Here is a 19,060-nt window from a genome sequence, read left to right as displayed (position 1 = left end):
ATTGGATCACAGTTGAAACAGTCTCGAACTCAATAGAAGCCAATGCACTCCAGACGCAGTGATCGGAGCACTGAAAATACATTCTGATTCTATTCATACAGGTGTAAATGTTAATGTGGTCTTGCGATCTGATTTAATGATTTATTCTACTTAAAGACTGCAAGTGCAAGGGCACTTTAAAAAAAATAATAATAATTCTTCCATTGTATTCACTTGTTATCCCCATTAGAACTCGTTACTGTGAGACTGTTTCGAAAGTAGGAAATAGACTGAATGGCGTTTTAGGCAGTCACTATAACAGAAAGCATTTTGATTTATCCATCAGTGGTTAACACTTTACAGTGAGGCCTCTATATTGTAACATTAACTAATGCAATCTCTAACTAACAATGAAATAGTCCTCTAATGCATTTATTAATCTAGGCTAATGCTAATTTCTACATTTTAAGTCATATGAATTAGACTTTAAAGTATCATGAAAGAACATGAATTGCCAATGAACTATAGTATATTAGTAAATTAACCTAAACTAAGAAATAGTGTAGAATGGTTGATTTTTAATTCAAGAACCCTAATGCATTAGCTAAAATTGAACCTTCTTGTTTGTGTTAGAAATGCATGTTTATGTCAGGTGTATGAAGTCCTAGTCCTGGTAGCTGGTTGGCCATGTTGCTTCCTTTTACCCGTGTTCAGTCAGACTGCAGACTGCCATTCACTTCCTGTTGCTTAGTAACCGCTGGATGGAAGAAATGATTTTGTGTTTTTATTCCCTTGAAAAATCTGAGATGTTCCTGAATCTGGAAACACTCCAAACATGCTGTTAGGTCAAACACTTTGACCAGCGAGCTCTGGGTGTGTATGTGCAGCGGCCCCAAAAAGTTTTTGGGACATAATTGTATGAATGTCACTGTGTTAATTAACAAAATACCAAGCCAAGTGACATGGCATATATTTTCAAGATTGGTGTGATATTTTTTATCTAATGCGGGCGACTTTCATACATTTCAAGCGTCCAAATATTTTTAGGGCCACTGTGAGAGAACATGAATTAAAGCTTGATGATTCATGTCCATGTGAAACTTCCAGTGTTTGACAGTATCATAAAACGATCCACTATAATGAAAGAATATTGCAGAAATGTAGTATTTCTAACACGGCGGCTTCTCATCCTTTTCCGTAGGACAAGGCAATGCCAAACAAGAACCCCTGGGAGAGCTTCAACCCGGCAAGTGAATATCAGAACTACGCCACAATGAATGTACTTGAATCAGACACAAAGAACTCTCTGGAGATGACTAACGCTGAGTGGGAAAAGTGTGTCAACCTCCCTTTGGACGTCCAGGAGGGAGACTTTCAGACAGAAGTCTGAGGAATAATGAAGCGTTAGCAGGTGGACATATTTTGCACTGAACAAAAACGCGGAAGACTTCTCATGCAGCCTTGGAAAGACATATCTGGATTCTACGAGTATAGCAGGGACAATATGTGCCAATAAGATTTTAAAACAAGGAATGACAGACGGATAGAAAGACAGTTAGAAAAAGACAAAAAAAAAATCTGTGTTATCTTTTTTTTTGTATTCTCACTCGTGTATTTAGTGGGGGTCAGACATGTACAATATCGAACATCATGTATTTCAAAAGAAACCAGTTGGAAAATAATCAGTTCCAAAAGCATTAGCTTTCCAAATGAGACCTCGAGGAGAAAACGACACGACGTGATGTCCACCCACGAGCGGCGGCTGGGTTCGTTTTTTTGTTCGGCGGGAGACGAGCCCAGGAACACTTGTATATACTTGCGCAGGTTTTTAAAAAGTTTATAACAAGTCCGTTTGGCCATTACTACACTTTTTACTTCATGATATGAAAAGACGAAACTATTCCGAGGCAAAGAGGATTTTTTTCTGTCATTTAAAAATGAATGTTTGTCAGGCTACATTCTTCATTGCTTTAAATGCAATAAAGGTAATACTCACTTTTTTATGAATAATATATTTCAAAACTTTAATACTGCAGAATCTGCCTGGAAGCTCAGTAAAGCTCTCTCATCTGCAGCCCTGTATAAAATATTTAAAAATCAAAAACGTTGTATGGTGTAAATAAAACTTTTGTCTACATATGTTTTACTTGTGCCAAGTTTATTTTAATGAGAAAAGAGAAAATGCCAGCTTGATGAGAGTTATAGCGGAAAAAAATGTTAACATTTGAAAAAGGAATGTAAATAAAAGAGGAAATATGTTCGTACTGCTTCAGAGAACTTGTCGACTTACTCCTGTGTCGTGCTGCGGGTCTCTTTCTGGACCCTCGAATCACTGTGGACATCCTCTGAATCTCAAGGTCCTTCATTCAACAGCAGCAGAAAAATCCTCAAACCTAAAGGCTAATAACAACAGGGTATTTTTAACGGCCATTAGTGGAAAGGAGCCGACTTGTTTTGCACTGGCTATAAAAATAACACAGCAGAGCTAAAAATAACAGGAAGAGTAGTCACTTCGGGGTAAAGCCGCGCCACATATGGCGTACCTTATGTGCAATTATGCTATCAGACAAGGAGCTGATAGAATAGAGAGAACTGAACCAGAAGTACTATAAAAACCTCTTGGATTTTGAGATAAGTTTACAGTTGTTTTCTGTTTTTAATGGTGCATTCTTCCAATGGAATGATATTTTACCATCTAAATCCCTCGAAACATTGAAAAATATTTGGAGGCAGAACTGTTATGACTTTAGCATGAGGCTGATAGTGTTCGTTCATATTAGTGTTATTTGTACAACAGCTGAAGAGAAGAGGCTCTTTCCCACAAAAAGACGAATAAGTAGAGCTCACCTGAAACCCAAATACAGAAAAAGGCTGTGCTGTCACGCGCCGCTGCTACTTATAGATTTGCAGCTCCGGATGACGTCAGGAGCATCTGTTTAGTGCTATAACTCATCCTGCTAACATTTACTGTTTTAGAAATCTGGTGTATAATTATGCTTTCTGAACAGTGAGACTGTGTCTACAAACTCGTGTCATGACTCACACATTTCGTCAGTCCCAGAGACCATGATTCAGGCCTGTCAAGCTGGACCTAAACAATACCCCGGGAGATAGTTGTGGAGCTGGCTTGGATTAGATTTGATACTTTTGCCGGATATGATTGAAGGATCGCTGATGACAGATAGGATAGTAAGAGCGGTTTAAAAGGGATTATACTCCTAAACTTCAGTTTACCTTCTGATATGGGCCTCAAGTGCCATCATTTCACATGTAGATTTCCATTAAAATCGGATATGTAAATCCCGGATTAATCCTTCACTCTTTTGAAGTGACTTTTCCTTGTGGAAAGCAGTTGGTTGGTTTATACACTGGCAGACAATAGTTTGGAATAATAGTGATTTTTTTTTTTTTGCACCTCAAGAATACAGGTGCATCTCAATAAATTAGAATGTCGTGAAAAGATAATTTATTTCAATAATTCAACTCAAATTGTGAAACTTGTGTATTAAATAAATCCAATGCAGACAGACTAAAGTACAGTAGTTTAAGTCTTTGGTTCTTTTAATTGTGATGATTTTGGCTTGCATTTAACAAAAATCCAGCAATTCACTATCTCAACAAATTAGAATATAGTGACATGCCAATCAGCTAATCAACTCAAAACACCTGCAAATGTTTCCTGAGGCTTCAAAATGGTCTCTCAGTTTGGTTCACTAGGCTACACTATCATGGTGAAGACTGCTGATCTGACAGTTGTCCAGAAGACAATCAATGACACCCTTCACAAGGAGGATAAGCCACAATTTCATTGTCAAAGAAGCTGGCTGTTGGCTGTTCACAGAGTGCTGTATCCAAACATGTTAACAGAAAGTTGAATGGAAGGAAAAAGTGTGGAAGAAAAAGATGCACAACCAACCGAGAGAACCGTAGCCTTATGAGGATTGTCAAGCAAAATTGATTCAAGAATTTGCGTGAACTTCACAAGGAATGGACTGAGGCTGGGTTCAAGGCCTCAAAAGCCACTACACACAGATGTGTCAAGGGATTTGCTAAACCACAAACAACGTCAGAGGTGTCTTACCTGGTCTAAGGAGAAGAAGAACTGGACTATCGCCCAGTGGTCTAAAGTCCTCTTTTCAGATGAGAGCAAGTTTTGTATTACATTTGGAAACCAAGGCCCTAGAGTCTGGAGGAAGGGTGGAGAAGCTCATAGCCCAAGTTGCTTTAAGTCCAGTGTTAAGTTTGCACAGTCTGTGATGATTTGGGGTGCAATGTCTTCTACTGGTGTTGGTCCATTGTGTTTTTTGAAAAGAAAAGTGACTGCACCCGTTTACCAAGAAATTTTGGAGCACTTCATGCACCTTCTGCTGACCAGCTTTTTGAAAATGCTGATTTCATTTTTCAGCAGGATTTGGCACCTGCCCGTTCTGGCAAAAGCACCAAATGTTGGTGTGGTGTGCTTGACTGGCCAGCAAACTCACCAGACCTGAATCTATGGGCTATTGTCAAGAGGCAAATGCGAAACGAGACCAAAAATGCAGATGAGCTGAAGGCCACTGTCAAAGAAACTTGGGCTTCCATACCACCTCAGCAGTGCCACAAACTGATCACCTCCATGCCACGCCGAATAGAGGCAGTAATTAATACAGAAGCAGCCCCTACCAAATATTGAGTACATGTACAGTAAATGAACTAACCTTCCAGAAGGCCAACAATTCACCATTTTTTTTTTTTATTGGTCTTATGTAAGTATCTTACTTTGTTGAGAATGGTGGGTTTTTGTTAAATATGAGCCAAAATCTTCACAATTAATAGGACAGAAAACTGAACTTTGTGAAGTTTGGATGACACTCAAGAACTTATTTAAAGTAATTAAGAATGAATTTGTTAGTTGTCTCAAACACAGCGGACAGCCTGAAAAACAACTTGACATGCTCATGTAAAGTGATTCTTAGTTTAACTTTGGAGAAGATTGCAAACTAATGATGCATATTAACAGACAAAGCTTTCATTAGTGCACAAATGTTGACCTCCGAGGTTAGAAAACACTGTAATGAGATGTACAGGAAGAGGCAGGTAGTCTTGACATTGACTGGAGATGTCACCGTATTAAAAATAATAAAGCCTATTATGACAGCGACCAAACATGATGGCACACAAGCAATGGATCCCAGGCCCCGTTTTCCGATCTCCACGGCTTAAAATGAAAATACCTTTGTCCTCCTCTGTTCTTCAATGTGCAAATCAAAACGTCAAATCCATCACATTACAGGCCGGCGGGAAATCACGGCAGATGAAATTCAGCACACACACAGTGAGTGTGCCCTTGTGGGTGCTTGTAAGTCCAGCAGGGGACACATGGAGAGGTGGATCAGACTCATCTCTGACAGACGTGCAGGAGAGGGAATTGAAGCGTATGTCAACACAGACTGTATTCTCACTTGTACTCAACTTCCATTCATGATCAGAAGGGACTGCTGTCAGTGTGAACACATAAAGATTTTCTTATGGAGGATCTGCTGCTATTTTATGATTGTTTTTGTGTCACATATTCCAGAGTCCATGGAAATGAACTCTTAAGCTTGGTCATAGTAAGAAATCATGGTAACACTTTGTTTTAAGACCTTGTGTACAATGCATTATAAAGGTATTCATAATGTACATGGTCAAGCATTAAATATTTTCATAAATTATTGTAACAGTTTCCTTGTTTCATCTTAATCGTGCTGTTTGTCATATGATTTAATGCATTAGATTTTCTCAAGGAGAAATTTTTTATTGTATTATTGTATTTTAAACAAATTGTCTAACTTGTAAGCTATATTTAGTATTTATTTGGGTAGGTGTGGTTTCAGCACCATGGACAGCGGCATGTGCAGTTATAGATAACATTTGCAATTGTTAAAAGATATTCATGTAATTGTATAGATAAAGTAAAAAACCAAGATGCATTTATTTTGAAGAAATATAGCAAAAATTTTTGTGTGACATATTTTGGGGATCACTGTATATGAAGATCAACGACAAATTGGATACTATACTTTGCATACAATACATGACATCTAAGGCTTAATCTTACATTTATAATAGCTTGAACCCTGGCAGGAATGTAGAATTACCAGAGTAAATCATTGCATTGAGAATAAACCATGGAATATATGATATAATGTTATATACGAACCGATTCATGCTAATTAATCTAACCTAACACATTTTTGCTTGTAAAGCTGAAATCTAAGAAGCTAAACAATCTTTCTTTTATAAGCCAAGTGTCCTATGATACAGTCTGCTATGAGGGCGTGAACATGTATTACTCTACTGAAGTACATACTGTAGTTAGGGGACATTCAATTGTTTCAATAAACACTGCAAGTCCCAAGACGTTCTCTAATTGCTTTGAAGTAGAGGCCTCTGCTAATGGCTCCCTGTAGGATGAGCTTGTGTTTTATTCAGCTGTATGACTCCCCAGCTGCCAGCAGCTCCTTATGGACACAGTTTAACAGTGCTCATAATGGCACAGGACATCACACAGCAACTACCAGTTTCTATTCTTTGACCTCTGACCAAGTAATTGTCGTCCCCACAAGGATGGCTATTTCTTCTCAAGATGGGCTACTGCTATTTCAAGAAATGGTCAAAAAGTGAAAGGATCAGGTCGTTGTGACAAAGGGGACAATTATAGCAGTGATTAACCTTATATGTTAATCATTCATACTTCCTTTTAGATCTGCATGATATATTTGGGGGGCTGACTGGCATTGTGATATTTATTTATTCATTCTTTTGCAATATATATATATATATATATATATATATATATATATATATATATATATATATATATATATATATATATATATATATATTGTTAAGAAAAAAATATGGGAATTGTATTAAAAAAAATATTACTATTAAGCTTTGAACCTTAAGAAAGTTGTATGGTTTTGGAATTGCCTTAATCTATCACACACTTGATACAGCCAAATGTTTAACCGTAAAGTCTGAGCCTTCATGAGACTTTCAGCATCCATAAAGAGAAGGAGCAGGGCAGATATGTTAGAGGGAAGTCCCTTTGTAACTATCAGTTTGTGCTGAAACAGCTCGACTAGACAGACTCAAATCTTTTTCAATGGGAGTGTTTGTAGCGACTCCCATTGGAAAAAGGGCAGAGAGGTTAACATGTCGATAGAGCCGAGAGCGGAGCACCAACACAAACAGACATTACTACAGCACTGAATGCTTACTTCCACATCCTCCCTGAGGTCTGGCCTCAATTAAACAACATGTCCAAACATACAAGCTGTGCTGTATCATATCAGACTACACTTATATTGGTACCTTTGTGTAAGTAGGTTAAACTTAAAGAGAGCTGCTTTACATTACCTTTCAAAAGTTTGAGGTGGGTAATTTTTTTAATTGTCACTAAGGCTGCAAAAGTAAAAAAAAACAAAAAAAAAACGTTTATAACTTTTATAAAGTATTTAAAAATGTAATTTATTCCTGTGATGGTAAAGCTAACTTTTTTTTCACCATCATTACACCAGTCTTCAGTGTCACATGATCTTCCAGAAATCATTTTAATATGCTAATTTGCTGCTGAAGAAACTTCTACCTCTTGATATTATTAATATTTTAATTTTAATTTTAATATTTTATATATAATATATATATGTTTTTGTCTACGATTGGTTGCGGGGGGTGATTAAATAAATTTATTTTATACTGTATATTATATATGCATTATGTATTAAAATACTCATATATTTTAATATAACATAATACAAAGTTAGTGTAAAACAACAGCATTTCAAATAAATGTTATTTTTTTACACATTGTAAATGCCTTTACTGTCGATTAACTGAATGCACTCTTGAAACTTTTGAAGGGTAGTGTGTATATTTATATACTCTGTTATTTTTACATATTTTAATATGTATTATTTATATTTCAATATAAGGTATATTAAATTGGAATAGTTTATTCATAATTAGTTTTAGAATATTAAATATTTAAACAGCTTTAAGATAATTACCAAAATGCTGACTACTTACTAGAATACTAAAAATAAACTAAAAAGACAATTCATGAACATTCATCTAAAAGAGGAAAACTATTGCATAAAGAACTAAAACACACAAAACCAAGAAGTACAGAACAAACAGAACAATATCTCATGCTACTGTCAGCCTAAAGTGTTCTGATTAAAATGAAAAATCCAGAGGGAAGCAAACAGTAAAAGTCTATGTTTCAGTACGATGTACATTTCAGTCTGTCTTGGGAGTGTTTTTATTGCATCAGTGATCGTTCTGCTGGATGCCTGTCCTCAGAGAACCATCGCCTAATGCTCTTTCAGTAGCAAAGGAAATCCTCCTCTCTGCCCTGTCTGTTCTTGACACACACACACACAAAAAAAAAAAAGAAAAAAAAAAACTGGGTGTATAATATTGACAGATATTTAAAGAATCCTGTATTTAGATTTAGATATGAATATATCTAAATCAATTGGAAGGTTTAAAGCCGAGCATTATTGACTAAATGCATCGTGCAAGGCTGCAGAAAGAGTGATGTCTCCAGATGAATGCAGCCACTTTGTATAAACACAAGCAAACAGGAACTCCTGTGGGAGTGTGTGATTGTGAACTTTACCTTCAATCTAACAGCACTCTCTCTCTCTGAGTCACTTTCAACAGTAAATCAGTCAGAGGCTGCAGAACTGCTTTTAAAGTATTGTTTGGAAAATCCCCTTGATCCAGAAGACTGCCTTAAATCTTTGGTCTAAAACACCCTGGTGCATGAGAGAGAACCTTTTATTGGGAAGAATATATTCCATTTAAAGATGAATGAAGAGAAGAAAGGATGCCTGTCTTCCAGCAGTTCACTTGATGTTTCAAAATGAATGTGGCTTTAACATCATTCTTATATTTCATATATGTATACACACTGTTGTTCAAAAGTTTGTGATCAGTAAGACTTGTAGTTTTTGAAAGTATCTTATGTTTACCAAGGCTGCATTTATCTGATTAAAAATAGAGGGGGAGAAATTTTGTGAAATGTTATTAAAGTATAAATTAATGGTTTCTACTTTATTTATTTTTTTAAATATTATTTCTGTGATGAGAAGCTGAATTTCCATCAGCCAAATATCTAAATACATGTTTTCTATCTGAATACATGTGATGCTAAAGCTAAATTTTCAGTAACCATTACGCCAGTCTTCAGTGTTGCATCATGATTCTTCAGAAATCAATCTAATTTAATATAATTTTTTCATAAATTTTGGCCACCAATTTATGTATACTTGTATATAAAAATACATTTCAAATATTGCACTTACCAGGTAACTGCGCCGTCACCAATCCCTATTTTTTGGTCGATTATACTAGCAAGCTTTAGAAAATTAGTTGTTTTCTTTCCAAAGACTGCACCATCTGTTAGGAGAGTTTGGCTGGTGTGTGTTCCTGGGCCATGAATCATATGAACATCTGGTCCAGGTGAGAACATGATAAGCACACAAACATAGTCACATGCTCAAACTCAAGCGGCTCTCAGTATGTGAGCACTGTCGACTCGGAGCAGCACAGTCTGCTTTGCTCTTCAGTTCAGTTAGAAGTCTTATTCCTAACTGTGAGAATGTCAGTGAGGGTAAACACAGATGATCCACAAGCACTTTTACACAGCTGTTTGCATTTGCATTGATTCCAGCTCTAAATAAAGACAAACAATCTTATCACAGAACAGAGATGAATCAAATCCAATTCAATGAGTAAACAAAGTTATATTAAACACAAAACTTTTGTATCGCTCTTCTCCATGTCAGCTTATTAAACGATCATCGAAACTTTCAGCATATAATGCTAAGTAGGCTGTATTTAGTCAGAAGGAGTCCTGGAATAAGTAATAAAGGGGGTCTTCTTTTAGGGGTCCTCAGTGCAAGTGATTTAAGGCTGAATTGTACAGTGTGCAGCACTCTTGAATTCAGGGTTTGTGATTCATTCTTTTTTTTTCGGTGATGTTTAGCATTGGGTGATCAAAGTTAAGCTCATGATGGTACTATTTCTGATAAAGCATGTTTAACATTAATCCACCTTCTGAATTATCTTAGGATAATTAAGTATAAATAAACAACTGGATCCATTTTAAAATCTGAGATATTGTTTTTAGTCTTTATTAATGACTCAAACCTGCATTAATACAGAAGCATTTGCAAGAGAAATGTTAATTTCAGAAAACCACAAAACATACCAATACTGTATGCTAAATGAATTTTTACAGAAATTGCTTAATCTTGCATCAGTCCTCTAGAACTCCGCAAGCTCTCTTGCCAGTACAATCCAATAATTCTAAAGTAAAAATCTATGTGTCCACAAGCAGTATGACAGGAATTCAACCTCAGGGATTAAAGTAACATTTAAAAAAGCACACATCAGAAACACTGGAGCATTATGCCTAGCAAAAAAAAAAAAAGTAAATAAATAAATCAGCATAAGGATTTGTACCGTTTTAACTTATTTTAAACTAAATTTGGTCTTGTTTAGAGAGAAAAACTTTTTTTTTGTTGAATTATTTTAGACAGCAATGCAAAACGACATGCATATACCCTTAGTTAGTAGTAAGGGTCAGTAGTAAAGACGGGTTAGCATATCAGACTACTACTATCAGTTAAATATGACAATGCCTCTAGTGTCACAAAATCTATTTGGCATCATAACACATTCAGTCTTAAAGAACGTCAGTATTTCTCTCTCTGAACAATGAACGAAAGATATGAAAAACTGTTTTACAATTCTTTTCATTCCAGCTCTGACTAGTAATGAAACCAAGATAAAACAGGACTTAAGTAAGTTAATGCACATATTCATCATCACTGACATCTGAATCATCTGCATCAACTTCCCCTTCGATCACAGATTTCTTGCCTTTACAGCATGAAACTACCAACCCAATAAGAAAGACCTGCAACACAACAAAAGACACGTTAAGGCTATTTAATAATAATAATAATTATTATTATTAACCTTTGTTCATTCATATTATCTCTTTCATTTGAAATAATCAAGTAGCAATAACAATAATTCTTAGTTATCATTATAGTTTTTAGTAGGGGTGCACGATAAATATCGGCCGATAATTAATGCGCATCTCGTCATAAGCGTGGAATTGCACAGGGTGTCAGTTAACAACGCCTCTGTGTAGAAACAGCTTCTCTATGTGAAATCACGCACCTGATGGAATTTACCGCTGATTAGAGAACCGGCTTTACTGACGAGATGCACATTAATTATCGGCCGATATTTATCTTGCACCCCTAATTTTTAATACATTTTCCTGTGTTCATTTAAATAATTTCCATCATTACAAATGGTATATCATCTAGAAAGAAAGAAAGAAACAAAGAATTTAAAAAAAAAAAAAAAATATATATATATATATATATATATATATATATATATATATATATATATATATATATATATATATATATTTATATTACCACAAGGAAAGCCCAGTTGCCAAAATAGTAGATAGCGCTGAAGAACCAAAATTTGTGCAGGAACAGGTACGATCTTGTTACTGTGCACTGGTCTGGAAAACAAAATGTGAAGAAAATTTGACCTTTAGTTTTCATTCATTTTTGGAAGGAAAACATTTCTGTACAGTTCTGTAAATTCCACTTGTATTTTGAAGAAAATGTGAGAAAATTTAGCTTTTTCATACATTGCATTTGTGGTTGCTTAGCTGCTAGCTTACTCTCTATAATATTCTGGTCCCTGTTTTAATGTAAGTCTAATAGGAATAAGCAGAGTCAGAAGGTCAGCAGGCTAGTGTTCACCCTGCCGCCGTGCAGAAGTAATCACACATGCACAACAGTACAGGTCCTCATCAAAGAGCATGACACAGTAAAAGCCGGCACACAGCCTTGTGTAATTGCACCAGCCATGCTTTACAGGGTTGTGCTAACAAGCTCTTAGCTAGATGCCGTCTCAAGCTGACCTGCCACACTGACCAGAAAACCAGAACCAAGCTGATGACCATTTCATAGAAAATAAATGAGGGATCCAGGGAAAGCAATGACACATTTGGATAAAAATGACAAATAAATATTTAAACGCTTCTTGGCAAACCAAAATAATCAACATTTGGAGAAATGCAGAGAATAAAAATATTTATTAGTGAAAGTACAAATAAACAGGACTGCATAATAATTTAGGGATTTTTTTTTTTCTGATAAAAACTGCAATTGGGACTTTTTGGGATTTTTTAAAAATCCAGACTTGCTGTGCTTGTATGTAGTATTTTTGTGATTATATTATCAACATGGCTATAAAACAACAAAATTAATGATAAAAATTATTTTTATAGTTTAGGGTTATTATTATAATTTAAGATTATTATCATCATCATTATTATTATTAATATTAAATAAAAATATATCAATTACAAAATAAAATAAGAAATATTACTATTGTACTAATATTAATAATTTCACCAATCCTATTAAAGATTACAAATATATTTACTTTTTATTTGTGCCAAATATCATGAAATATTTATTGAATATTGGAATTCAGTGTATTTGAATAAATTAAGGTTTATTTATAACACACTTCCTGCTGACATACAACACATGAGCTGCACCTTGTTTACGAGCAGAAAGCTCTCGGATTTCATCAAAAATGTCTTAATTTGTGTTCTGAAGATGAGCGAAGGTTTTACGGGTTTGGGACGACATGAGGGTGAGTAATTAATTACAGAATAGTTTTTTTAAGGGGGACGAACTCTCCCTTTAAAGCAGATGTACAATGTGATGCCTGAATCCTTAACTGAACAAAATAAAGAAAACAGTGAACATTAGACATTTGACATTTGATTTCATCTGCTTTAAAAATGATCTGACAGCATCATCAGCCACACTAATGAACAGTCCAGGACTCAAGTGGTTTAGTTTGACGTTTAGAAGTCAAACAGTCAATCAAATGGGCAGCAAACAAGCTAATGTAAGAGGTTCATCCAGGCTCATGGATCGAACAGGGTGAGTGTCACTATGCAGCAGGAGGGTTGTTATCAGCTCAAACTGTCGAGCTGCTTGTGAAGCTTTGGCCCTACAGAGTGCTGTCTACAGAGGGAAGGGAGGAGAAGTAGAGAAAAAGATCTGATAGTGTTTATTCAGATAATCAGCTGCTCCAGGCATGTGACAGGAGAATGGCTGAGGCATGAAGACCTGCTTAAAAAAAGAGAAGTGAAGAAAAAAACAGACATAAAAAAACGAAACAAAGACCAGTTTGAGTCCTCCACTCGTGCACTTTTCCTGCCATCTGCAGCCCAGCAGATGCTCACCTGAATTACAGGACAGATGGTTCTCAACAGTGCTCTGGCTAAACAAATCATCGTGTACATCACTGACCCGGGTCACCTTCAGATAGCAGTCACCGCTGATGGAGAACGCCTGCCATTCAGACCAGCAGCCTGTCCACTCACTCTGTTTGTGTACTATTGTGTAGTTATGGGGGTTTGGGGAATTGACTGTTAAAGGGATAGATCAACCAAATATGAACATTTACATTTCATCACCCTTATGTTTTCCAGATCTGAATGCTGTAATTTTGTCTGTGAAATGCAGAAGTAAGCATTTCTGTCTGAACTACCACTGCGCAGCTAGTGCCAGGGAAAGAAAGAAAGATAAAACTCATGAACTTAAATTTATTCCAAATCTTTAAGCCTTTTTGTCAGACATGAAAAAAAAAAAAAAAACTAGTGTTATCCAGTTTAAATTGGTTGAATAATGTCATAATATTACATAATATCATTAGAATTATATTATTGTCGTTATAATAATGACACAATGCATATAATTATATCATTTGAACGAATTATTATACAACAGAAGATATAGGATTTCCTTACCATATATATATATATATATATATATATATATATATATATATATACACACACAAACACATTACACTAATAATAATAATAATAATAATAATAATAATAATATACTGTATGGCTCAAACATGGAATGGAATTTTTTTTAAATTTTAAATATATTAAAATACAAAAAAGTTATTTTAAATTCGAATAATATTTCACAATGTGAAATGAATATCACCTTGGTAAGCAAAAGAGATGCCAGTATATTGAGAGTATATACAATTATACAATCTATCTACAAAATATATAAATATATAAAATAAAACTAGTCACAAATGTATACACTGTGTTGTAAACCCAGAAACTTTTACACTTCACTTGCATTACACATGAATATCATTTTATGCAGCTGAACGTTTAAAAATTTACCAGTTAACAGATTAAATGTGGTACTAAAACTACAATAAACACAAGAACTAGAAGGTTAAAAATTACACTAAAACTAAACTAAACCTAAATAAAATACATTACAAGCCAATATCTTGCTTCTGTACATGCAAATTTCTCATATCTCATATTTTAATCTCAAAGTTCTCAAAGAGCTTAAAACTTAACAATTATATCTGACACTTAAAGATCCACTGTACTAATAAAACAGGCTTAAACAAGCTATCCATGGTGCAGTCATCCTCAACCATGATACTGCAGTACATACTACTTTAATTTATCATTTTCATTACTTGCATTATTAATACACATTATAATGGAAAATGCAGGTCTGTTAAATCAATCACAATGTATGTGCAACAAATGCTACTGTATAGCTGTTTGCAGTCTCAGTAACAGCATGTATCTGTGAACTCTGTGCACTGGGTCTGAATCAGCTTAAATGAGACTCCATTAAGATGCATTAGATTCTCTCTATGTACCACTGGTCCACATCTACCAGTAAAGTAACACTATGGGGTGCACATGGCAGCATGGGCTCGTGCCAGACTGTGCCTGACGTAGCTATTAATTAAAGTGTTCCTTAATTATCTGCTCTGTTTTAGTGCTTAGCTGAGTAATTATAGCCAGCTCTCTATGTGCCAGACCGGGAGTGAATTCAGATACAGATAGACTAAGAAACCGACAAAGAGGGGGAATCAACCACTGATAGTTCAACCAATAAAAGACAATTCTGTCATCATTTACTCACTCTCATGTCATCTAAAATCTGAATTACTTTCTTTCTTCAGTGGAACACAAAAGAGGATTCTGCACTGCACTGGTCACTCTTTTCAATGCATTTGAAACGAATGGAAACTGAGATGTGTTTGCTTTTAACAGGAAGTAAAAGCATCATAAAAGTATCATAAAATTGGTCCATATCATGCATGCACTATATGCTTAAGTCTTATGAAGTTATATGAAAGCTTTGTGTGATTTATTATTATTTTTTGATAGTCTTTTTCCCAAGTGAGCTATTAACCTCTATGACCAGATCAACGAGTCAAGCAAATCAACTTAAGAATCTGATTCATTCATTGGAATCATTTAAACGGGTTTGTGAACTGGATGAACTGATGCACTGAAAAGATCAGGCTCAAAAGGAAAGAATCAGTCATGACTCATGAATCAGACATCACTACTACAGTTTCATTCAAGAACAATTCATTCTTTAGATCACTACCATTTGCAAACTGAATGAAGCGATGATTTTTTCACTTACATGTTGGTCTGTTCCTCTTAAAATCGAACAGTCCATCTTTACCAGTGTTGGGGGTAATGCGTTACAAGTTAGTTATACATAATCAGACTACTTTTTACAAGTAACTAGTAAAGTAACAAATTTCTCTTTTAATAAGAAAATACCTGAGTTACCTTTTTAAATAAGTAAGACCACTTTCTTTGTTTTTCGTATTTATTCACTGACACAATTGGAAGTAATGTGTAGAGGCAGAGGTACTTCCATCAGACTGAAGTTAGAAATTTACTTTCGGTGTGAAAGGGCCTGAACATTTGGCAAAAAAATATACATTTGTTTTTTTTGTTTTTAAAAATAAATAAGCAAGCAATTGCATGGAGCAACTATTACAAGTCTTCTGCTGTGTTCTCTGGGAGAAATAAAATCATACAGGTTTTTATGAACATGAGGGTAAATGCAGACTAAATTTTCAACGTTTAAATAAACTATTCCTGTAATGAAAACTATTATCACAAATCCTCCTATGCTTAAACAGACAGAAATAGTTTAGCTATAAGTCTCTATATTGGAAGTAAATGCACTTTCCACTTCCACTTCACTTTCCCTTTTTTTTTTTTCTTCCCTCTGTCTTTGGATCTGCTTTTTTTTTGCCAACAGATGGCACCGATTTCTCAAAAGGCTTTAACTGGAACATTTGCTAATCTTCATCACAAAGCAATAAAAGTGAGAGCAAAAAACAGGCAGCTAGAAGGCAAGGGCTTTCCAGAATGACCTCAAGGAGGAAGAGAAGACGCAGCAGAAGAGGTGAGTGTAATGTTCACATTGTGGAAACTGCAGAATCGGAGGCCGTCAGATCAAGTGCAAAATTGCATACAATCAAAGGGTGGCACTTTTCACTACAAATAATCCAGTGGGGTTAAAATAAAATCAGACTGAAAGAGCAGTGGAGGAGTGCAGCAGTAGAGCATGAGTGACATCAGAGCTGCCGTCTCACCTGTTACCAGTCCTCATATTTATAGCAGAAATATAACAGACAGACTCACGTGACTCGTGATTCACACAAGTCATCCATAGCACCTCTCTGCGTAAATGTGCATGGAGAAAGAAATAGAACAAGTGCATACTTATATCTTTAAAATGCATCAAGGAATGGTAGTGAATTTGAATACGATAATGGATTTAAACCCATAAAAAAAAAAAAATACCATTCAAAGGTTTGCGTTCAGTAGGTTTTTTATAAATTGACTTTATTTAGCAATCATGCATTAAACTGTTCAAAAGTGAAAGTCAAGACTTTTACATGGTTAAAAAAAAATCTATTTGAAATAAATTGTTCTTTTGAACTTTCTATTCATCAAAGAAACTGAAAATTCAGGGTTTCTACAAAGAAATCAGCAGAACAATTGTTTTCAAAAGGAATGATGTTTCTTGAACACTAAATTAGCATATGAAGCAACCTGTGACACTGAAGACTGGAGTAATGGATACTGAAAATCAAATTACAAAAATTAAATTACATTTTAAAATGTATTCAAATAGGAAACAGTTCTTTTAAATTGTAATAATATTTAACAACTGCTTAATTAACATTTACTGTATTTCTGATCATCTGCAGCCTTAATGAGCAAAAGTGACTTCTTTCAAAAACATTAAAAGAAACCTTGTAGAACCCAAACATTTGAAAAGTGTATATACAAGACATTATATATAATTTATCAATTAATTAATGTATACGCATTAAAAGACCAATCATTTCTAAATGTATAAAAACAAGTAGAAATCAACTAGCTTAAACCTCATGAATTTAATAAGACAAGAATTCTTCAACACTATGGCTCCCCAGATATTTTAGGATTTTGTATATTAAATGTCAAAGTGCAAACGTTGAAATGACAGAACTCTCAAATCTCATTCAAATCCCACGTAATTGATGTCAAACCTTTACATTTAAATTTCATTCTGTTCCTCAGAAAAAAAGATGATCGTTTGGCTTCATAAGATGTGGAATTCAGTGCATGAGTCATGTGGACTACTTTTATGCTGCTTTTTATTCATTTTCAGAGCTTGACCGCTCCAGACCCCATTTATTCTTTTTTTTTTTTTTGAGCAATCACTTTTTTAAAGTTAGAAAGCGTTCTGTTTCAACCACACTGGCCAAGAAGGTACGTTTATGTTAGATGACACTTTTTTTGGATGATGTTAATATTTCCAGGTAAATGTCCTTCCTCATTTACAATATGCCATAAATATATTTCAGTGAAACAACTGTGGCCTTCGCCTGTTCTGAAAAACACATTTCCTGTCATTCATTCAACAAGCACCCTTGATAGAACTCTATCATAAAACAACTTATTTCTGTTCCGTCCTTCAAAAAAATGCATCAATCAATGACATTTGTGTAATATCTTTCTGTCTCTTCATTACAGCAGCATCTGAAGCTACAGGAGAACACAATGTGGTGAAGAATCGCAAGTGTAGGAGCAAACAGAATGACTGGCATCTGCTGACCTCGGTGAGAACAAGACCCAATTCATTCAGATGATGACTTAACAGTGATTTGTCTTTTGAAGAAAATAAACTGTATTAAAAAAACATGAGCATAAGTATCTGCCATCTTTGAACACATCAAACATCATTCTCTCCTTAACATCACTGATGCTGTTGCTAGGAAACCATCCTGACAGTGAGGTGAGCACTTTTCTTCAGCATTAAAATATGTGTCCTGCCTTCCCATGTCAGACTTATGACCCTTATGCAATCATATTTCTAAAGCACCATTCAACTAAAACAAAGTTTATTAGTGTTTTGTGTCATACTATCAGTTAATGCACTGTCATACATCATTGTATTGTTTTTAAGTACCATGTAATTTTTGAGTCATTCAGTCACATAAATGATAAAACAATTATATGGTACTTCCAAAAAAAACAATGAAAAAGCAGGTAGTTCCATGGAACTTTGCCCAAAAAAAGAGCAGGACAATGGAACTTTTGGTACTTTTATTACTTATTTAACTTATTGTTAAATTCCCTCAATTCAATGTGCTGAAATATTAAAATGTCACAGGCGTGCTTGATATTTAAGTGCCGATTTTGTTTCCTTCAGTCAAACAGAGGCAGGATTGGTGAATGAAAATTTAAATAAACAGCGGATTAGATGATTTTCTTAAAGTTCTGAGAGGTTTATGAGAAAACAAATGCGTGCTGAGAAATGACATTAAACTTAATCAGGTAAAGTTGATTAATGGGATTTACTTTTACTGTGTAAATGTTAGAAATTCAAAAATATATGAGATGTGAGAGCAGAGGAGAATTATTATCAGAGAATAATGCTATGCATTACATAAAAAAAAAAAAAAAAAATATATATATATATATATATATATATATATATATATATATATATATATATATATATATATATATATATATACACATGCATAAATGACGACAATATTTCATTTTGGGGTGAAGTATTCCTTAAAGCGTGAAGCTTAAGCATTTTAAAATAATTAATCA

General features: G+C 34.7%; 2 protein-coding genes across 7 annotated transcripts in view; one reads left to right on the top strand and one right to left on the bottom strand.

Moving 5' to 3' along the window:
• The window catches only part of LOC128025992 (adhesion G protein-coupled receptor B3-like), a 147,789-nt gene extending 145,543 nt beyond the window's left edge, over positions 1 to 2,246 (top strand). For all 5 annotated transcript variants that reach the window (XM_052612648.1, XM_052612647.1, XM_052612649.1 and 2 more), the window contains one exon: positions 1,181 to 2,246. In XM_052612648.1, the coding sequence (XP_052468608.1) occupies positions 1,181 to 1,369 (189 nt within the window). In that variant the 3' untranslated portion in view covers positions 1,370 to 2,246. The remainder of the gene's footprint in view (positions 1 to 1,180) is intronic.
• A 7,868-nt stretch (positions 2,247 to 10,114) lies between these two features.
• LOC128025991 (lysosomal cobalamin transport escort protein LMBD1) overlaps positions 10,115 to 19,060 on the bottom strand; it is a 66,658-nt gene continuing 57,712 nt past the window's right edge. For both annotated transcript variants that reach the window (XM_052612644.1, XM_052612645.1), the window contains exons 15-16: positions 11,472 to 11,563; positions 10,115 to 10,933 (exon numbers count right to left, since the gene is read on the bottom strand). In XM_052612644.1, coding sequence (XP_052468604.1) covers positions 10,823 to 10,933; positions 11,472 to 11,563 — 203 coding nt within the window. In that variant the 3' untranslated portion in view covers positions 10,115 to 10,822. The remainder of the gene's footprint in view (positions 10,934 to 11,471; positions 11,564 to 19,060) is intronic.

The sequence above is a fragment of the Carassius gibelio genome, chromosome A13 (genome assembly GCF_023724105.1).
Source record: "Carassius gibelio isolate Cgi1373 ecotype wild population from Czech Republic chromosome A13, carGib1.2-hapl.c, whole genome shotgun sequence".
NCBI classification, from domain to species: domain Eukaryota; kingdom Metazoa; phylum Chordata; class Actinopteri; order Cypriniformes; family Cyprinidae; genus Carassius; species Carassius gibelio.
Note: the sequence above shows the minus strand (reverse complement) of the source record. Positions and strands in the feature narration are given on the sequence as shown.